This window comes from Equus asinus, chromosome 7, assembly GCF_041296235.1.
Source record: "Equus asinus isolate D_3611 breed Donkey chromosome 7, EquAss-T2T_v2, whole genome shotgun sequence".
NCBI classification, from domain to species: Eukaryota; Metazoa; Chordata; class Mammalia; order Perissodactyla; family Equidae; genus Equus; species Equus asinus.
In genome coordinates, this window is record NC_091796.1 from 50,619,328 (window position 1) to 50,636,235 (window position 16,908).

A 16,908-nucleotide genomic window follows, 5' to 3' on the forward strand; every position below is an offset into this window, starting at 1 on the left:
GATGAGCACTTCCATTAGAGGAGAGTTAGCTCCTGATTTACCAGGTTTTTCTATGTCAGGTTTTCTTTGGGCACAGTATATAATGTCTGAAGTCTGATAATTTGAACTTAGTAAAATTAGGCAATCTTATCACTGCCATCCACCATATCCATATTTTGCTGTTATTATATTTTAGCCAAAAGCATGTCAGTGGAATTACAGACACGGAAGAAGAAAGAATTAAAGAAGCTGCTGCTTATATAGCCCAGAGGAATCTTCTTGCTAGTGAAGAAGGCATCATAGCATCCAAACAGGCCACAGTCTCCAAACAGGCCACAGCATCCAAACAAGCCACAGTCTCCAAACAGGCCACAGCATCCAAACAGGCCACAGTCTCCAAACAGGCCACAGCATCCAAACAGGCCACAGCATCCAAACAGGCCACAGTCTCCAAACAGGCCACAGTCTCCAAACAATCCACGTCCACTCTCCACCAGGAGGAGGTTTTGGAGAAGAAGTCAAGGAAGGTTGCAATTCGAGAAAAGGCAGAACAGCTGTCGCTAAGAAAAACAGTAAGAAAAGACAATTTAACATAACTTACAAATGTGGAAATGCGTATAACAAGTTGTATGTATGTGTGCAGATATAGACTGATTTGTTTCAAATGAAGAAAATGTGGTCTTGTGGAGGAACAAAACTAACAAAAAGAAGGAGAAAGACATCAGAATATATAGGACGAAGAAAGACAAACAATAGTTTTAAACTCAGTGAAACTTTAGGTTCTACAGAAATTAAAATTCTGAAGAACCTTAAGAAATTCACTTTAGGGAAGTAAAATATGTTGTCCAGGCTTAGAATGTTAAAAATTAAATCATGTGTCTGTTTTAAAAAGAGGCCAGAGGAATGCATTGATCTAAATACAAAAGTAAGACTTCAAATGGAAAAATGATAACTTTGGTTTCTACTTGTTATTTTAGTAGCACAGGTTACTTTGATTTCATAATATTTTGATAATGTATTTTTTTCAGTTAGAAGAAACAGAGGCATTTCATAAAAAGTTAAATGAAGATAATCTTCTTCATGCTCCTGACTTTGTTATTAAACCTCGTTCCCACACTGTTTGGGAGAAAGAAAATGTAATATTACACTGCTCTGTATCCGGCTGGCCAGAACCTCGTGTCACATGGTATGTTATCTTCATGAAAACTACTTATAGAATTGATTACACAAAGTTAATTTACCTCTAGTGAAAAATTTAGCATATGCAAAAAGCAGTGAAAGTATTTACAATTTTGTATAGGTTTTTTGAATAGTGAAGAAAGGAAGCTGGGATGAATATTTTATGTATGGGAAGAAAGAACAGTCTCACGTGCATTATGATACTTTACAATCCTATTGTACAAATGTGTCTTTCTCTTATATAAAATGTGAAAATTTAGTCAACATATTTATATACAAACAAAATATGTCTATAACTGCTATGGATCATAAAAATTAAATTAATATTCATTCCCATTACAATATAGATATCATTTTGAAGCAATACTGCCTTTTAAAAAAATAATTCAAACCCAGAGGGCTCCATCTATACTCACGAGAGCTAAGGTCTCAATGTGCTTTCTAAGCCAAACAAAAGAGGGAATTGGACAGGAGACGTTACTCAATATGGGAACTTAAGAAACTTTCTTTCCGTAAAAAATGAGCACCCCCTTTCTCCTTCCATATATATTCTATTGCAATTGTCAATCATTGTGATCCCTAAATTCAGAACTTTCCCGTCAAATGTCATGAATGTCTGCCACAGAGAGCAGAGGTATGAAAACAATTGAACCGATTTAAGAAGACATTTTCAGTTTTATTCTCTGACCCAGGTATTTTGCATGCTGTTTTCTAATCCTCAGGAGTGGTGGTAAATGCACCCTCTGTCGCAGTATAGACCGTACATGGAATTGCATTGCCACCTGCAGAGTGCCTGCCTCCTTCTCCTTTCTTTTCTATTCTTTCTAATGTTGGTCAGACACCTGGCTAGCACTAATGGAGGTGGCTGACAAGATAAACCCAGTTACCTGTCTAAGGTTATTCTTAAGGAGCAGGTGATGAGTTTTTTAAAAACTTCACCTACTATATCAATCTGCCTGTGATAATATTGGATTTACTTACAATTTTTCATTTATAAAGGCTCTTCAGGGTTGTTGAGTTTGAAAACCAAAGAATTAAAACCATAGCCAGCTATATTATCAGGCTAATAATTTATAGTGAACAAAGATGAGAAATGTAGAAACATATTTTAATGAAAATAAAGTTTTAAAAATCAATTTATAAGCCTTAAAGTATAAAAGTAAACTATAGTAAGTTAGGAGTCAATCCATCTTTGCCTCACCTTTCTCTGTGACTATAGAGTTGCACAATTTGGCCTATTAAAGGGACATGTCTTCTTGAAAAACTGATTACTTCCCACCTCAAAAAAAATCCAAACTTTCCTATAGAAATGCATAAAGACTAACAAATTTTCAGCTTCAAAAAATGTTATTTGTTCAGTAAAAAATTCTTCTTCTTTCATGAGTTAAAATATACTGTTACTGAATGAGTAATCGGAGTCTTTAAGCAAGTAGATATTTTTATTACACATTGTCCCCTCTGTTTTCCCGCTTTTTAAAAATTAGAGTTAAAGATGACTTTCAAAAGAACACAAAGTAATCTCTGGGAGATAAATATTAATTTCTTAAGCATTTATTTATCCTACGAAATACACAGCAACTAGAATACAAACCCGGCCATGTACCATTGATGGTATTATTAAGCCAGAGTAATGTGAGTCCGCAAAGGCAGAGGTCCAACTCTGTCGGAGATTAAACTCCTTACATTGTATTTTCTTGGCCTAGAGAAGGAGTGATTTAAAAACAAACAAAAAAGATAAAACTTCCCCAGAAAAATATGAGATCACCAAACTGTTGAATTCCAGTTAAATTGAAAAATAGAAATACTGTTAATTTTCGGTTATCCTCACTAATGGAGCTTAGAAGTAGTACGATTGAGCTCCCCCATCCAAGTCTTTCACATCAGCCTTTGAAATATTTATTTCATTTACATATGAATTTTATGTCCTAGAGTCTCATTTTAAACACAGAGACAAGATTGGTCTCAGAAACAATTGGGAGGCTGTTCATTTACTGGAAAAAGCCTTCTCCAGTTCCTGCACCCCCTTTAGTGCTTAGAGAAGGCAACTCTATTCTTTATGAAAAATTCTCCCAGGAGGGACAAGTCAGAGCATTTCACAGAAAGTCCTGTTGCCTTGCAAGTCAAGTGAAAAGTAAATATTAAAACAAAAGAACCGGTGGACAACTAAGAAAATAGTTAATTGTACTTCAGAGAGCAAGATTTGCCCCTGGATAAAGCTGAAATTTGGGCAATCAGCTAGCAGATAACTGAAAATTGGCTATGGCCATAAACAAGGTCAGATCTAGGTTTTGTGGGGGCATTAAGTTTATACAATTGGGGGCACTCTTTACAAAAACGAATTTAAAGTTGGTAGTATAAGTGAGACATGGAGCCTTGCAGGGACCCATGCTGGTGAGAGACCCGGAAACTACAGCTTCGTTGGCTTCAAGGTAAATCCACCTCTAGGTGGATTTTAGTATCTTGTGGGATTAGTATACCTTCCTGGGTATGGTGGCTTTTTAAAAATAACCATTAAATGAAGCTCTGATTCACTTTGCAATGCTGGTACAGAGTACGCAATCTTCAGTAAGCCCCTCCCCATCAATGAACAGTGAACCCACAACCCAAGCAAGAACCAAGGTTGCTGGTGATTACTTTGCTGGCATTTATGCCTTTTTGGTACCCAACTGCATCTTCCTGGGCCTGACACTGAGTACAAGTATCAAAGAAGTAATTGGGAATGACCTTCCTGAATAGAAGGTGGTAAATTATAGGAATAAGTTTGCGATGATGATTTGTGCAGTCACGCTGCCTCCCCTACCAGCAGTTAGGTCCTTAGGCATGGGTGCCTGGGGGCTGGCTCCCTTACAGCCCTTTCCATAGAGGGTTTGATTCCAAGTTTCCACTAGTCATCCTTAGGTCATGGAAGTCCCTGAGGTCTAATAAATGACATGAACACACAACAGCTGCTCTTTGGCCAATCCCACGTACTGACTAGATCTATCTAAATGGAATCTAGAGGTTACCCGGGGAGTGCTAAATGGCAGGAGTACACATCACTCATCATGGCCAGGTGCAGAGATGCTTAGGAGTGCCGTCTTATTCCCAGCTCACTTTGTGAGTAGAAAGAAGCCTGCTTGGGTGTTGGGTCCAGTAGAAAAGTTCATTGCAGAGGATGATGCTGCACCACCACGGTATAGCTGGCCATCCTGGGGGAGAGCTTTGTCAACATAGAAGGAAAAATATATATGTGGTGAAAAAAACCAAAGCTGTTTTACTTAATAGGCTATATTTATATATTAACTTGTATAATAATAACTTGTATAACAATAAACCAATAATATGGGTTTAAAGGGAGAGGAAAAATATTGCATTTGTTTTACTTGCATAAAGAAACTCTCAAAGGATGTGTAAGAATCTAAGGAGAGCAGTTAACTGTGGGGAGGAGCTGGGTAGAAAGCAGACAAATCTGATGAAGGACTGTTTCCTATACACCCTTTATGCTTTCTGGTTCCTGGACCATATAAATGTATTGCCTAGTCAAATTTTTAAAATTATACCAAATAGAGGAGAGAAATTCTCTTTGAAATAGAAAAGCACTGAGTTAATTTTACACTTTTTTTTTAAGAGCCAGATTTAATTGGATTTCCAGCCCAAACTCTAGATCACTTTTGTCAATGGAACTCTGGATTGTAATCTGTGGGGAGATTCACACAAACTCAGTGGAGCAATGTGTTGGTGTTAGTGAATAGTGTCATTCACTCACTCACTCAACACCCGTGTTTTCAGATCTATATGTGGGTACTGGGCTAGATCCTCAAATGAGTCGCTTAAAATACATGTTTGGAATTCTTCACATTGCCGCTAAAGTCATTGTCATATAGACACTTAAAGAAATTTGTCTTCAGGCATGATAATAATTCAAAACCTGGGAGTAAAATAGTATGAGAAATATATCTTAGGAAGAGTCTAGAGATTTGGAGAAGTCTTATCCTAGTTTTGCAAATTATGAGAATTTATAAATTTCATAATAGAATTATGTACTGAATTTTTTTACAAGATTAGCGTTATTTACAATGTATTTAAATTTAGCAGTTACTACCATATTATCTTAGGAAAAAATCTACATTTAAAACAATTAAAAATTATTTATAATTTATAATTACTTCCCAACAGAAGGATTTGGGGTTTTATTTTAGATTTTTCTTGTTTATTTATGTCCAAAATCTATCCTAATTGGATAAATCTCTCTCAGCTAATTGGTTTTGAAAGTGAGTAATAGCTACGTATTCAAAACATAAGGTTGGAGTCTAAGCAGCAATCACACTTGGGATGGGATTTCACATGTTAAAGATCATTTTGACGTGTTATTTGTTGATAGAAAAAAATTAGAGTGAAGCCTTTTTGCTTGACCATGATTTACACTGCCAAAGAGCTTTCACTGTAACCCCTTGTTATCAAAGTCAGCCCAATAGCCAAACAAACATTTGTTTGGTGGAATTGTGTGTGTTTTATACACATAAACAAAGAGTGTTATTCTAGAAATCCTAATAGTGTAATGGAAACTCATAAACTAACAGTTCATAGACTCTACACGAAAATGATAAGGAAAATGGTATACATCTGAATATTCACAAGAATTTCAGAAACCTTTTGACAAATAATCCCAGGGTGTGGATTACTCTCCAAAATTGGTTGATGACTGGCCAGTTTGGAATTTCACTTTCCAGAAATAACAAGCCGTGAAGCATATACAGAGCAGGCCAAAAAATCATTCATTTCTTCCCTAATACTAAAGACAGCCAATCTCAAGCTACTCCAGAGCTGAATGCCTAGGAGAATTCCCTGGAGAATAGAATTGACTCGCTTTCTAACTTAATCCTTGTCTGCTGCTTTAAAACGGGCGTTTCTTACACTGAGATCCGGAGTTCCACAGGAAAGACTAGAAGCTCCTCAACGTGTTCTGTGTCATGTGTGTGTGTGTATTTTAAACTGATTTCATGTGTCAGGTGGTAATTAGAAAAGTCGTGGGTATTTAGCTGGGGGAAAGGCATTAAGGTGCTAAATTGGGTAGAACGAGGAAGGTGAAGCAGTCTTGGGAGCTGCAAAATACTCTTTTAACTCAAACTTTATGGAGATATGAACATTTTTGGTCAGAAGTCAAATCGACTGTCACTCGGTTGTTTGGTCAAGTAGCACATGCCACAGCCTTTGGTATGATACTTCTCTGCTTATGCTAAAAGGAACTGCTTAAAACACCCCAGCACATGAAAAACCTGAGCAAGAGGGAGCTTCTGAGTCAAGTATGAAATTACCTAAACCAATTTATTCACAAGAACATGCTGATTAACATGTTCTACCCTGTCATTCATCAAAACAAGAAATGTTCAAAATTAGGAGCGGCCAGGATGTTTCTTTGTACAGCCATCTCTGATCAAATAGTCCTGTCTGCCTGAAGCCCTGTGATGAGCTGGCTGTCTGAGGCTGCTCCTGGGCTGGCAGGAAACAGCTAGCAGCGGCTTCGATGGGCGGGGTAGAAGCCCCACCTGCTGCGCAGCTGTGGTTCTTAAGCCGGTCCAGCCTTCTCATTTCACATCTGAGGGAACGGAGACGCAAACAGCCTCAACTTACTTTCTTTGTATGCACTTATTTTAAATTATCCATATCATGAAGTATGTGTTTGTCAGAACTCTGTTCCTTTGGCCAAAAATTATGAAGCTACAATTAATCTATTGTGTCATGTGATAATTCTGTTCAATCCAATTTAACAAACACTGAGTGCCTAATGTGTGCCTATGACTCATACTTCCTTGAGAATGGGAATAGAAGTAAATATGCATCAGACACAATCCCTATCATCAAGCCACCGACAGCTTAGTAGAAGAGACACATCTCCAACCATAATTTGATAAATGCTATATCTTGCAACCTGAACCAAGTAACACTGATATGGAGAGGCAGGAACAATTAATATTGTGTGGGATTTCAGGGAGGATTTTATTGAGGAAGTTGCATTTGATCTGAACCTTGAAGGATGAGTTGGGATTTTGCTAGGTGGAGAAGGAGACTGATACATTTTAAAAGGTTTAGAAAATGAATGTATGTTCAGGGACATGGGGCGTGTGTGTGTGTGTGTGTGCACATGCCTGTGTGTGAGTGTGTGAATTAGGGAGAGGAAGGAACTGACTGAAGATTATCCCCTTTCTTTCTCTTTCTTTCCACCACTTTCCCTGCTCCCAAACCTCCTTATAACCATTTCCAGAAGTGTGGAGACATGAAATGCAGTTAAATAGAAAACAGTTGGAAAATGGAAGCATCACATGTTGTCAGGAGCCAGACTGCCTGGGTTCAAATCCCAGCTCTGCTAATCTAGCTGTGTGAGCTGGGACAAGTTACTTAACTTCTCCAGGTGTTGGTTTCTTCATCTGGAAAATGATGTTAAAAATAGTACTACCTTGGGGCCTACCTGTGGTCGAGTGGTTCAAGTTCTGTGCACTCCACTTTGGCAGCCCAGATTCACGGGTTCGGATCCTGGGTGCAGACCTACTCCATGCATCAGCCATACTTTGCAGGCATCCCACATACAAAGTAGAGGAAGATTGGCACAAAGGTTAGCTCAAGGCAAATCTTCCTCACCAAAAAAAAAAAAATTAGTGCTACCTCATGTGGTTGTTGGGGTATTGAATTTAATAATCGATGCATAAAGAACTCAGAACCTTGCCTGGCTCATAGTAAGTGTTCTGTGTCAGTTGTGGTTAGTATTGTTATTTACATTGTCTGTGCACGTAAGGTGGGATGTCTGAGAGGGAAACAAGTGAAATCCAGCTCCTCTTTTGGGCAGACAATGGCTTAAGCAAAAAAGCCTGGTCTGGCACCATAGCCACTGGCTATTGAGAATAGGAGGAGGTGGTACCACTTCCGGACTAGGGAGACAGTGTCTCAGGAGGGGCCCCTCCATGTAACCCCACCCTCTGAGGGCTGAGAGGCTTCACCAGGGATGGGACAGTCAGAAAAAGGGAATCTGCCAGCTTTTATTTGTCAGAAGTTTTCTTTTGTGATTGGTATTTTATGTTCTTCCAAGTCGAGAGCCATGCTTCCTTATGACAGAATAAAAGACTTAAATATAATGAGCTTTCAATACAATGACATTGTTTTTAACAACATGCAGGAATGTTCGTAGGAAGAATGTTTGCTTTCATCCTACACAGACAGCCAACAATAAAACCCCCAACACAAAGCCTTCCTCTCTGTTATATCAACAATTGGTCAAGTTTTTCTTTTTTTAAAGATCTTTTATTAAAGTATAACATATACACACAAAAGTGCATATTATATATATACACTTATGTATAAATGTAGAACTTTAATGGATTTTTGTAGATTGCATACATTCATGTAACCAGCACCCAAATCAAGAAACCAAACATTATCAGCACCCAAGATTCCTGCTTCATGTGCCCCCAGCCCCCAGGAAATCACTCTCCTGACTTCTAGCAGCATTAATTGGTCTTTTCTGGTTTTGTACTTTATGTAAAAGCAGTCATTATACTATGTATTCTTTTGTGTCTGGCTCTTTTCACTCAAGATTACGTATGCAAGATTCAACTGAATGATCAACTTCTTAAATGTAATTTTTATGATGGAGGAGAGGAAAGGATGTTCATCAAGAAGTTTTGTTGTATTTATAGTGCATTTTATTTAATCTACTGTAGATTTGCATTTGTTGAATAGATGCTGCTGCTGACCTCAATGCTGTGTTTACAGGTGTTCCTTCAAGAACAAAAATTGTGTCCATGTGTGTGCTTTTAATTATGAAGCTATTTCACACTTCAGCCTATTTCACCTAATTTCCATTGTCTCACAGGTATAAAAACCAGGTGCCAATAAACGTCCATGCAAACCCTGGAAAGTACGTTATTGAAAGTCGATATGGAATGCACACTCTGGAGATTAACGCGTAAGACGACATCAGGGTCCATGTGTGTTGCCCAGCAATCGCTCAGGGAGGCTTCTCACTGCTCCAGTTAACAACTGCTCTGCCTGCTTCTCACTGCAGCAGGAGCACAGAGGGGAACATTCCCTTTCCTTGCTTCTCTTGGTGCAACCTAAGAGTGATATGCATGGCTCATTCTTACCAAGCCCATGTTACCTCCCAAAGTGATCTTATGTTTGGATTTAGTCAAAGATGATGAGAAAAAATTAGTTTGTATCTTTTTGTTTATCCTTTTATATACTCAAGAGTTTTTCTTAGACATTAGTGAGAAAATAAGTTACATAAATAGGCATTTATATTCAGTTATCCTTTCAAAGCTCCAAATCAACATTATTGTCATACTCTTTTGCCTTTAATCAATAATAGCCATGGAGATTGGGGTGGGTGGCGCTGAAAGTAGACTAGACTAGGAGAAATTGTTCTTTCCTTCAGCTCACCAGGAACTATGGGAAACTATGTACCCACCCCATCAACCTGTAGCTGGAGGCAGGGACGAACATGGGAATGTTTTTAAAGAAAAATTTGCAGGCAGAACCCACAACAAAATTCCCAAGTCCTCAAAAGTTTATCATGTTTCCTCATATGTTTTTGAAGTCTGTATGAAAAAGTTAAACAAGCTTCCACCATTTTCAGTTCACATAAAACCTAAAGTAAAATTTACATCATTCTGACCTCAAGAGATTTATAGCCTTCTTCTCAGATCAGAGCAGTTGACACAAGTGATGTTGAACTACAAGCAGAACTTTGAGACCCTGTGACATTCACTAAGCACTGACCCCCACCTAAAGTCACATCAATTCTGCCAGTCGGAGGTTCTACTGAGGCAGCCATGGTGATCGTTCTCTCCCTAACTCCGCTATTAAAGAAATCCCAATTTCTGTATTATAATTCAGAGGAACTTCCAAATGGCACGTCTTATGTTGTGCTGTGGGCTGAAACTCCCAATGTGGCCTGAGCACTAGTGGAACTGAGGGATAAATAACTTATTTGTACTTTGAGGCTAGAACACAGAACCATATATTAGATGACCTGGGTCTGGTCTGTGGCTCAGGGAGGCTGTGGGAGTCTCTAAGGAGAGGCTGTTTCTTTCTCTCTCTGTCTCCCTGTTGCCCCCAGACTCACTCTAAGGGAGGCCAGCAGGAAGGCTGTGCCTCCGGGGTGCTCCTGGTGGTTACTGCTACAAAGGTAGAAGACCAGACATTTGCTGCTCCCAGTGCTACTTAAGACCAGTTTATCATGGCGCTGTTCACACTGTAATTTATGTGCTTAGCATTTTGTTGACTTTTTTTGGCATTTAAAATCAACGCAGGCTAAGGTCACAATGGACAATAGATGTTCTCCTCCCAATCTGTGCTGGGGCATGAAACTGCAGTAGATTTCTCGGACTATATAAAATCCCATGGCACACTAGATCAGAGACAGCTGGTAGTTTCATCAAGTTCCAAGAGCCATTTGTTAGCCAGTGATCTGCAGAGCGCTGTGTTAGTGAAGAGATCCTTGATGGAACAGCTAGCAGTTACAAAGTGTGCCACTTTGATAGCCACTCATTTCCATTCATTCTTTCAGATGTGACTTTGAAGACACCGCTCAGTACCGGGCCTCGGCAATGAATGTTAAAGGAGAGTTTTCAGCATATGCTTCGGTTGTGGTAAAGAGTAGGTTTGCTGGACTTGTTTCATTCAAATGCATTTTTTTAAAATTCTTCTCATTGTTAAAAAATAAACCATGATGCAGTTCACATGCATTTCTGCTTTCTTTTCTAGGATATAAGGGAGAGTTGGATGAGACTGGCTTCCATGCCAGGGTTTCCACCATGCCCCCCAGCTGTGAGTTTAAAAAGTTCTCTCTCTTTAAAATACAACATAATAAAGCTATTCTATAATGCTGAAATAAATGCATAATATATATTATATGTTGGTATGTATACAATAGCTATCTATGGTTAGTTTTATTTTGTAGATTCTGTGGTTACTATTTTCTTTCTAAATATAATTGCTTTGTTCCGATTTCATAAAAGCCCAGATGTGCTGGGCTAAAATGGCAATTGCTTTCAAGTCTTTCTGTGTTAAACTGAGAAAGATCATTATACAAACCTGGGCAGAGTGATTCAAACACACACACACATGCACATACACACATGAGTCTAGACTATATCAGAGCAGTCTTACTCATGCTTAAATATCCAGGTTAGTGTCACTTCCTTGAGAAATCCATGTTTGATCCCCACTGCCACGCCCATACCCCATCCAGTCAGGGTTAGGTGTTCCTGATGCGGCCACAGTACTTCCATCAGAGCATCTATCACAATGGACACTCTTAACTGTTATATGTATGTCTCTCCCTCTGGCCCAAGGGCCACTTGAAGGCAAAGCTGGACCTTTTATCTCTCAACCCCAGCACCAGACACAGCGTAGGTATTTGATAATCAATCAGTAAATAAATATATTAATTTATGAAGTGAAATTTGAAGTGAAATCTAAATGCAAGTAAAGTATTAATATATTCTGATTAGTGAATTAGAAAACATTCTAATTTGTGAATTTGTGAACTTCAATCATTTCATCTATATCAGAACTTCTTTTCATGAGAAGCAATAAAAGTAAAATTCTATGGTTGTTCAAATAATTAGATGCTTACCATGGTCAGACTGAAAAAGGTAGTCAAACTCTAACTTCTTTTTTCCCAAACATTAAAAAATAAGTGGTAGTTTTGAAAATGGTTGAGGAAGATACTTTCTCATGGGTCAGTTTTTCACCTAACTGGTTAGTTTGATGTCTGTAGATGACCTACTTCATTTGACTTCATGGACTGGCTCCTAATTTTAATATTCCAAGTTATAATCATTAGGTATCAATCCCATAGGTGGGAGGGCATGATGAGTGGGAGTGAGGGAGGAGCACATTCCAAGTCATGTCCTTCTCTTATACTTGATTTACATGGAGACACAATAGTTAGAAATTCTCAAACTGACTTATCTCCCTTTGTCCCCAAGACAGGCCTATCGATCATTCACAATCTTCAATAAGAACTGCTCATTCCCACTACCATATCACCATCCGTATTTCTCCTTTTTCCCTCTTCTCCATGGAGCCGGAGTCTGAAAGCCCAGCTCAACCTCACTCCTTAATCTTTCAGAGCTTCTCTGACTGACCCCTGATTTGAGTGCAGTTGCTCTCAACATAGAAAGCAGAGGACTCTTATTCATTCATTCAACTAATATATTTATTGAGCACCTACCAGGTGCCAGGTACTGATTTAGGTACTTGGAATATGCTGGTAAATATCATAGATAAAGCTCCTTGCCCTTGGTCCTGTTCTAATAGTTAATATTTATTGATCGATTGTGCCGGACATGATGCTAAGATATTTTTTATATGCATTGATTAATTTAATGCTCCCCCAAAGCTTACGAAATAGGTGCCTTTTTATCTGTGCTATGCCGATAAGGAAACAGTTTAGAGACTTTAAATAATGGGTCAAGACCACATATAGTGGTATAGTAGGGACTTGTAACCTGGTCTTTCTCATTCTAAACATATTCTAAACCAGGGGTCAGCAAATCCTTTCTATAAAGGACTAGATTGTAAATATCTTTGACTTTGTGAGCTGTACAGTCTCTGTCACAACTACTCCACTCTGCTACTGTAATGCAAAAGCAGCCATGCACTGTAGGTAAATAAATGAGCATGGCTGTGTTCTGATAAAACCTTATTTATGGACATTGAAGTTTGAATTTCCTATGACCTTTCATGTCACAAAATATTCTCCTTTTGATTTTTCAACCATTAAAAAATTTAAAAACCATTCTTTTTTGTGTGTGTGAGGAAGATTGTCCTGAGCTAACATCCATGCCAATCTTCCTCTGCTTTGTACATGGGACGCCACCAGAGCATGGCTTGATGAGTGGCCTGTAGGTCCACACCTGGGATCCGAACCCTGAGCTGCCAAAGTGGAGCATGCGAACTTAACCACTATGCCACTGGGCCGGTCCCTTAAAAAATGTTCTTAATGGTACAAAACAGGAGGCAATCCAGATTTAGCTTGCAGATTTGCCAGCCTCTGACCTAAACCATGCCCTCCTTGTAACCCTTATCTCTACTCCATAAGGCAGTTTTGGAACCAGCCTCCCAATCAGCAAGATTTGATCAAGCCATTTTGCCTTTTGATCTCAGAGGAACATCATGACATAGAAGTGGGGCAGATGGGACACATGTTTCCAAGAGAAGTTATTTAACTGTTGGTTAGTGGTTGCCTGTGAACACAAATTCAAGGAGTACAATGTTTTGGTTGAGAGCACAGGTTCTGGACACAGCCCACCAGTGTAAACCCTGGCTCTGTGGTGTGAACGTGGGCTGTGATTTCACGTCCCTCTGATGCTTTTCCTCATCTATAAAATAGAGATAATAGTGATACTTACCTGACAGGGTGATTGTGAGGCTTAATTGGGTTACTAGATATTAAACACTTGGAACAATACTTGGCACAAGGTGAACTCAATAAATGTGAACCTGCATTTTCAAGTTAATACTGAGAGGTCTTAGGAAGAGAAGTGAAATGTGAGATAAAGGGCCTAAGTTTTAAAGTTGGCCAGTTATGAGTTTGAATTTCAATTTCATATGTGATACTTTTGAAACCTTGGCACTAGCTGTATATTATATTTGTGAACTTCTATATCCCCATATAAAGGAGGGAAAAAACTAATATCTATGCCATGGAGTTTTTGCAAGGATTAGATGAAATGTCAAATGCAAAGTGTCTGGCATGTAATAACCCATCAATAAATGGGCATTATTTTCCCAAGCCCTTTCCTTTAAGAAGAGAGAAAATAAAACCTGGGAGAGTTTATGATGCAGGCGTTTACTCAGTCTATAAAGAAGATATTTCTAAAAAGAATATTTCTAAACTTACAGTATTTTAAGCTCTTCCATTTTCTCCCATTTACATTTCTTCTAATATTTTGTTTTTACTCAGATCATTAAAGAAACTGAAGCAACTTACTGAAAAAATCCATTCCTATGAGTACTTGATACGGCTATTTGTCCCAAGAGTACAAATAGTAGACTTTAAATGAACTCAGAATCTAAAATTAAAAAGTGCATGTAAGGCAGCCTACTATTTAAGTCTAAGCTAAATGTGGTCTTAACCTATATTTTATATAAGGCATAAAGCCGATCTTTTAAATTTTATTAATTATAATAGTAAAAATAAGCATTTAGCTTATCTGACCAATGAAGCAAGAATATCTGTACAAAGAATTTTCATTTCACATAATCATATATGTGACTGTGCTACATATTTCTTTTATGAGACTTAGTTTTTGCCCAGATAAATCATCTGATTGATCTTTGTTGTGACTGCTTTCTGCCTGTGCTTATTAAAATGCTGTATTTCTTTGATGATAAAAAATAAATTACTGATGTTTGTTTTTGTTGTACCCAGTTGCTGTGACTCCTTATGGTTATGCGTCCAAGTTTGAGATCCACTTTGATGAAAAGTTCGATGTGTCTTTTGGGAGAGAGGGCGAGACGATGAGTCTAGGCTGTCGTGTAGTTATCACTCCTGAAATTAAACATTTTCAGCCAGAGATCCAGTGGTACAGAAATGGTGAGCCTCTATAATGAATTCTCACTTATGTTGTTATTTGCAGAAGGTCACAGACCGGGCTTGGCACCAGAGCATGAATGTCTATAAGACTGCAGATCTATTTATCAGAGCTGGCAGAATCTGGACGTTAGAGGGCATAACCTACTGGATATTAAAAAAGTTTTTACACATATATGAAAGTAACAGAAATTTCGTAATATATTTTTGGAGATTCTAATTTCTTATCACCAAGTAATATATGGAAAGGATTACAAAAAATGTATTTTCTTTTGTAAGTTGCATATATATTCATTGTGTTAATTTTATTTGGTAAAATAAAATGAAGTCCCGTGAAGTCCAATGAAGACTATGGAGCAAGCCCATTGGCCCCCGGGCAGGGTAGGCAGTGGGCAGTGTGCTCACCAAGCAGTTGGCCTGAACTTCAGTTGTGCATGCAGGCACCTGGGGCAGTCTGGGGTACCACGGGATCCCGAGGTGATGAGTGGAACCAGGACCTGGGCCCAGAATGAAGCCAGGAATGGCAAAAGCAGCGGCAGCATTCATGGTGAACATAGCCCTAGAAGAAAGGAGGAGCTCCACGTGGGGGCAGCATAGGAACACATAGTGGGAAGCCAGCTTGCTTGTTCATCCCCAGAACTCATCTTTTTGAGATCTGCACAAATATTAACTCCCTGGCCTGAGTGCTGTGACAGGAACTGCTGGCAGTCAGGCAGTAAATTTTGTCAGTAAAATATTACAAGATAAAAAGCATGTATATAGACATTGCAATAAAGCACTTAAGGCAGTTGTTAGAATTCTTTAAGGAGTTTGGAATCTCCGATTATGAAAACTGCCACAATGTTGCAAAGCAAATATCCACAGGCGTAGAAATAGAAATTAAGTTTAAAGATTGTCTCATTCAATTAAAAAGAACACTATTTTCATATGAAACTTTGGATGAAACAATTATTAACAAGGAAGATAATTTTTAAATTAATTTTTCCTCATAATTGAAAATACAGTGATAGAATGCATAAATAGGAATTTGAATTATATGCAAATCATGAAGTCATTTTTAGTTTCTTGTATGACCTCCACAAGTTACAGGACATGTAAGAGAAAACATTAAGACGCAATTATATAAATTTATATTTAAAATTAAATTCAGACTTACATGAAGCTGATTTATATGAAGAGTTAAATCTTTTTAGAAAAATTGTCCCTGAAGAATCATCAGCTCTAGATACTAAAATTTTTATTTCGAAATAATTTATCAAAAAGTTAACATGATGTTAACTTCATAATACCATTATATAATACTATATAGTATAAAACTGTATACTATAACCATGTAACACTGAACAGCTGCAGTAATAGTTGTATAAGCAGAAAGATCCTTCTCAAAATAAAAAATTGTCAAAACTCATTTGTGACCTTGCATTTACAAGAGTGACTGATATTGCTCTCAATTATATTGATTTAAAATAAAGTTGCTAAAAGTTGATGACCTAATAATTGAACTTGCAGAAAAGCAAGCCAGAAATATCTTATTAATCAAGATATCACATTAATAGAGGAAGACTGGCACAGATGTTAGCTCAAGGTAAATCTTCCTCAAAAAAAAGTATATATATAATCACATTAATATTTTCTGTATACAAAATATTATTTTTTGCAATTTTTATTATCCCTGTTACATTTTATAAGTAATAAACTATTTTTAGAGGAAAAAGCCTTATGTCTTAGTACCTTTAACTGTATTTTTTTTCTCTGCTTTTTGAACACAAGGCCTTGCAATTTCATTTTGCAGTGGGCTCTCCAGATTACGTATCTAGCCCTGGCCTCCTCACTCCTGGTCTAGTATTTTTACCAATATAAACATGAAAGAATGGCTCATAGTCAAAAAGATTTTGATATAGAAGAAGAAGAATGAAAAGAGAGAGAGGGAGAGAGAAGAGTGGAGAGGAGGGAGGAAGAAGGGAGTAATGGAGGAAAAAAATCAACTTACTTACTTTTTTTCCCCCTAGGGGAACTTGTTTCTCCTTCCAAATGGGTGCAAACACATTGGAGTGGAGATCGGGCAACTCTGACATTTTCTCATCTCAACAAAGAAGATGAAGGCCTCTACACAATCCATGCACGAATGGGAGACTATTATGAACAATATAGCGCTTACGTCTTTGTTCGAGGTAAGA

General features: G+C 38.0%; 1 protein-coding gene across 3 annotated transcripts in view; it reads left to right on the forward strand.

Annotated features, from left to right (window-relative positions):
- MYOM1 (myomesin 1) overlaps positions 1 to 16,908 on the forward strand; it is a 158,206-nt gene that overhangs the window by 55,570 nt on the left and 85,728 nt on the right. For all 3 annotated transcript variants that reach the window (XM_070513340.1, XM_014832874.3, XM_014832876.3), the window contains exons 4-10: positions 176 to 551; positions 1,008 to 1,165; positions 9,002 to 9,094; positions 10,697 to 10,785; positions 10,894 to 10,956; positions 14,570 to 14,734; positions 16,741 to 16,902. In XM_070513340.1, coding sequence (XP_070369441.1) covers positions 176 to 551; positions 1,008 to 1,165; positions 9,002 to 9,094; positions 10,697 to 10,785; positions 10,894 to 10,956; positions 14,570 to 14,734; positions 16,741 to 16,902 — 1,106 coding nt within the window. The remainder of the gene's footprint in view (positions 1 to 175; positions 552 to 1,007; positions 1,166 to 9,001; positions 9,095 to 10,696; positions 10,786 to 10,893; positions 10,957 to 14,569; positions 14,735 to 16,740; positions 16,903 to 16,908) is intronic.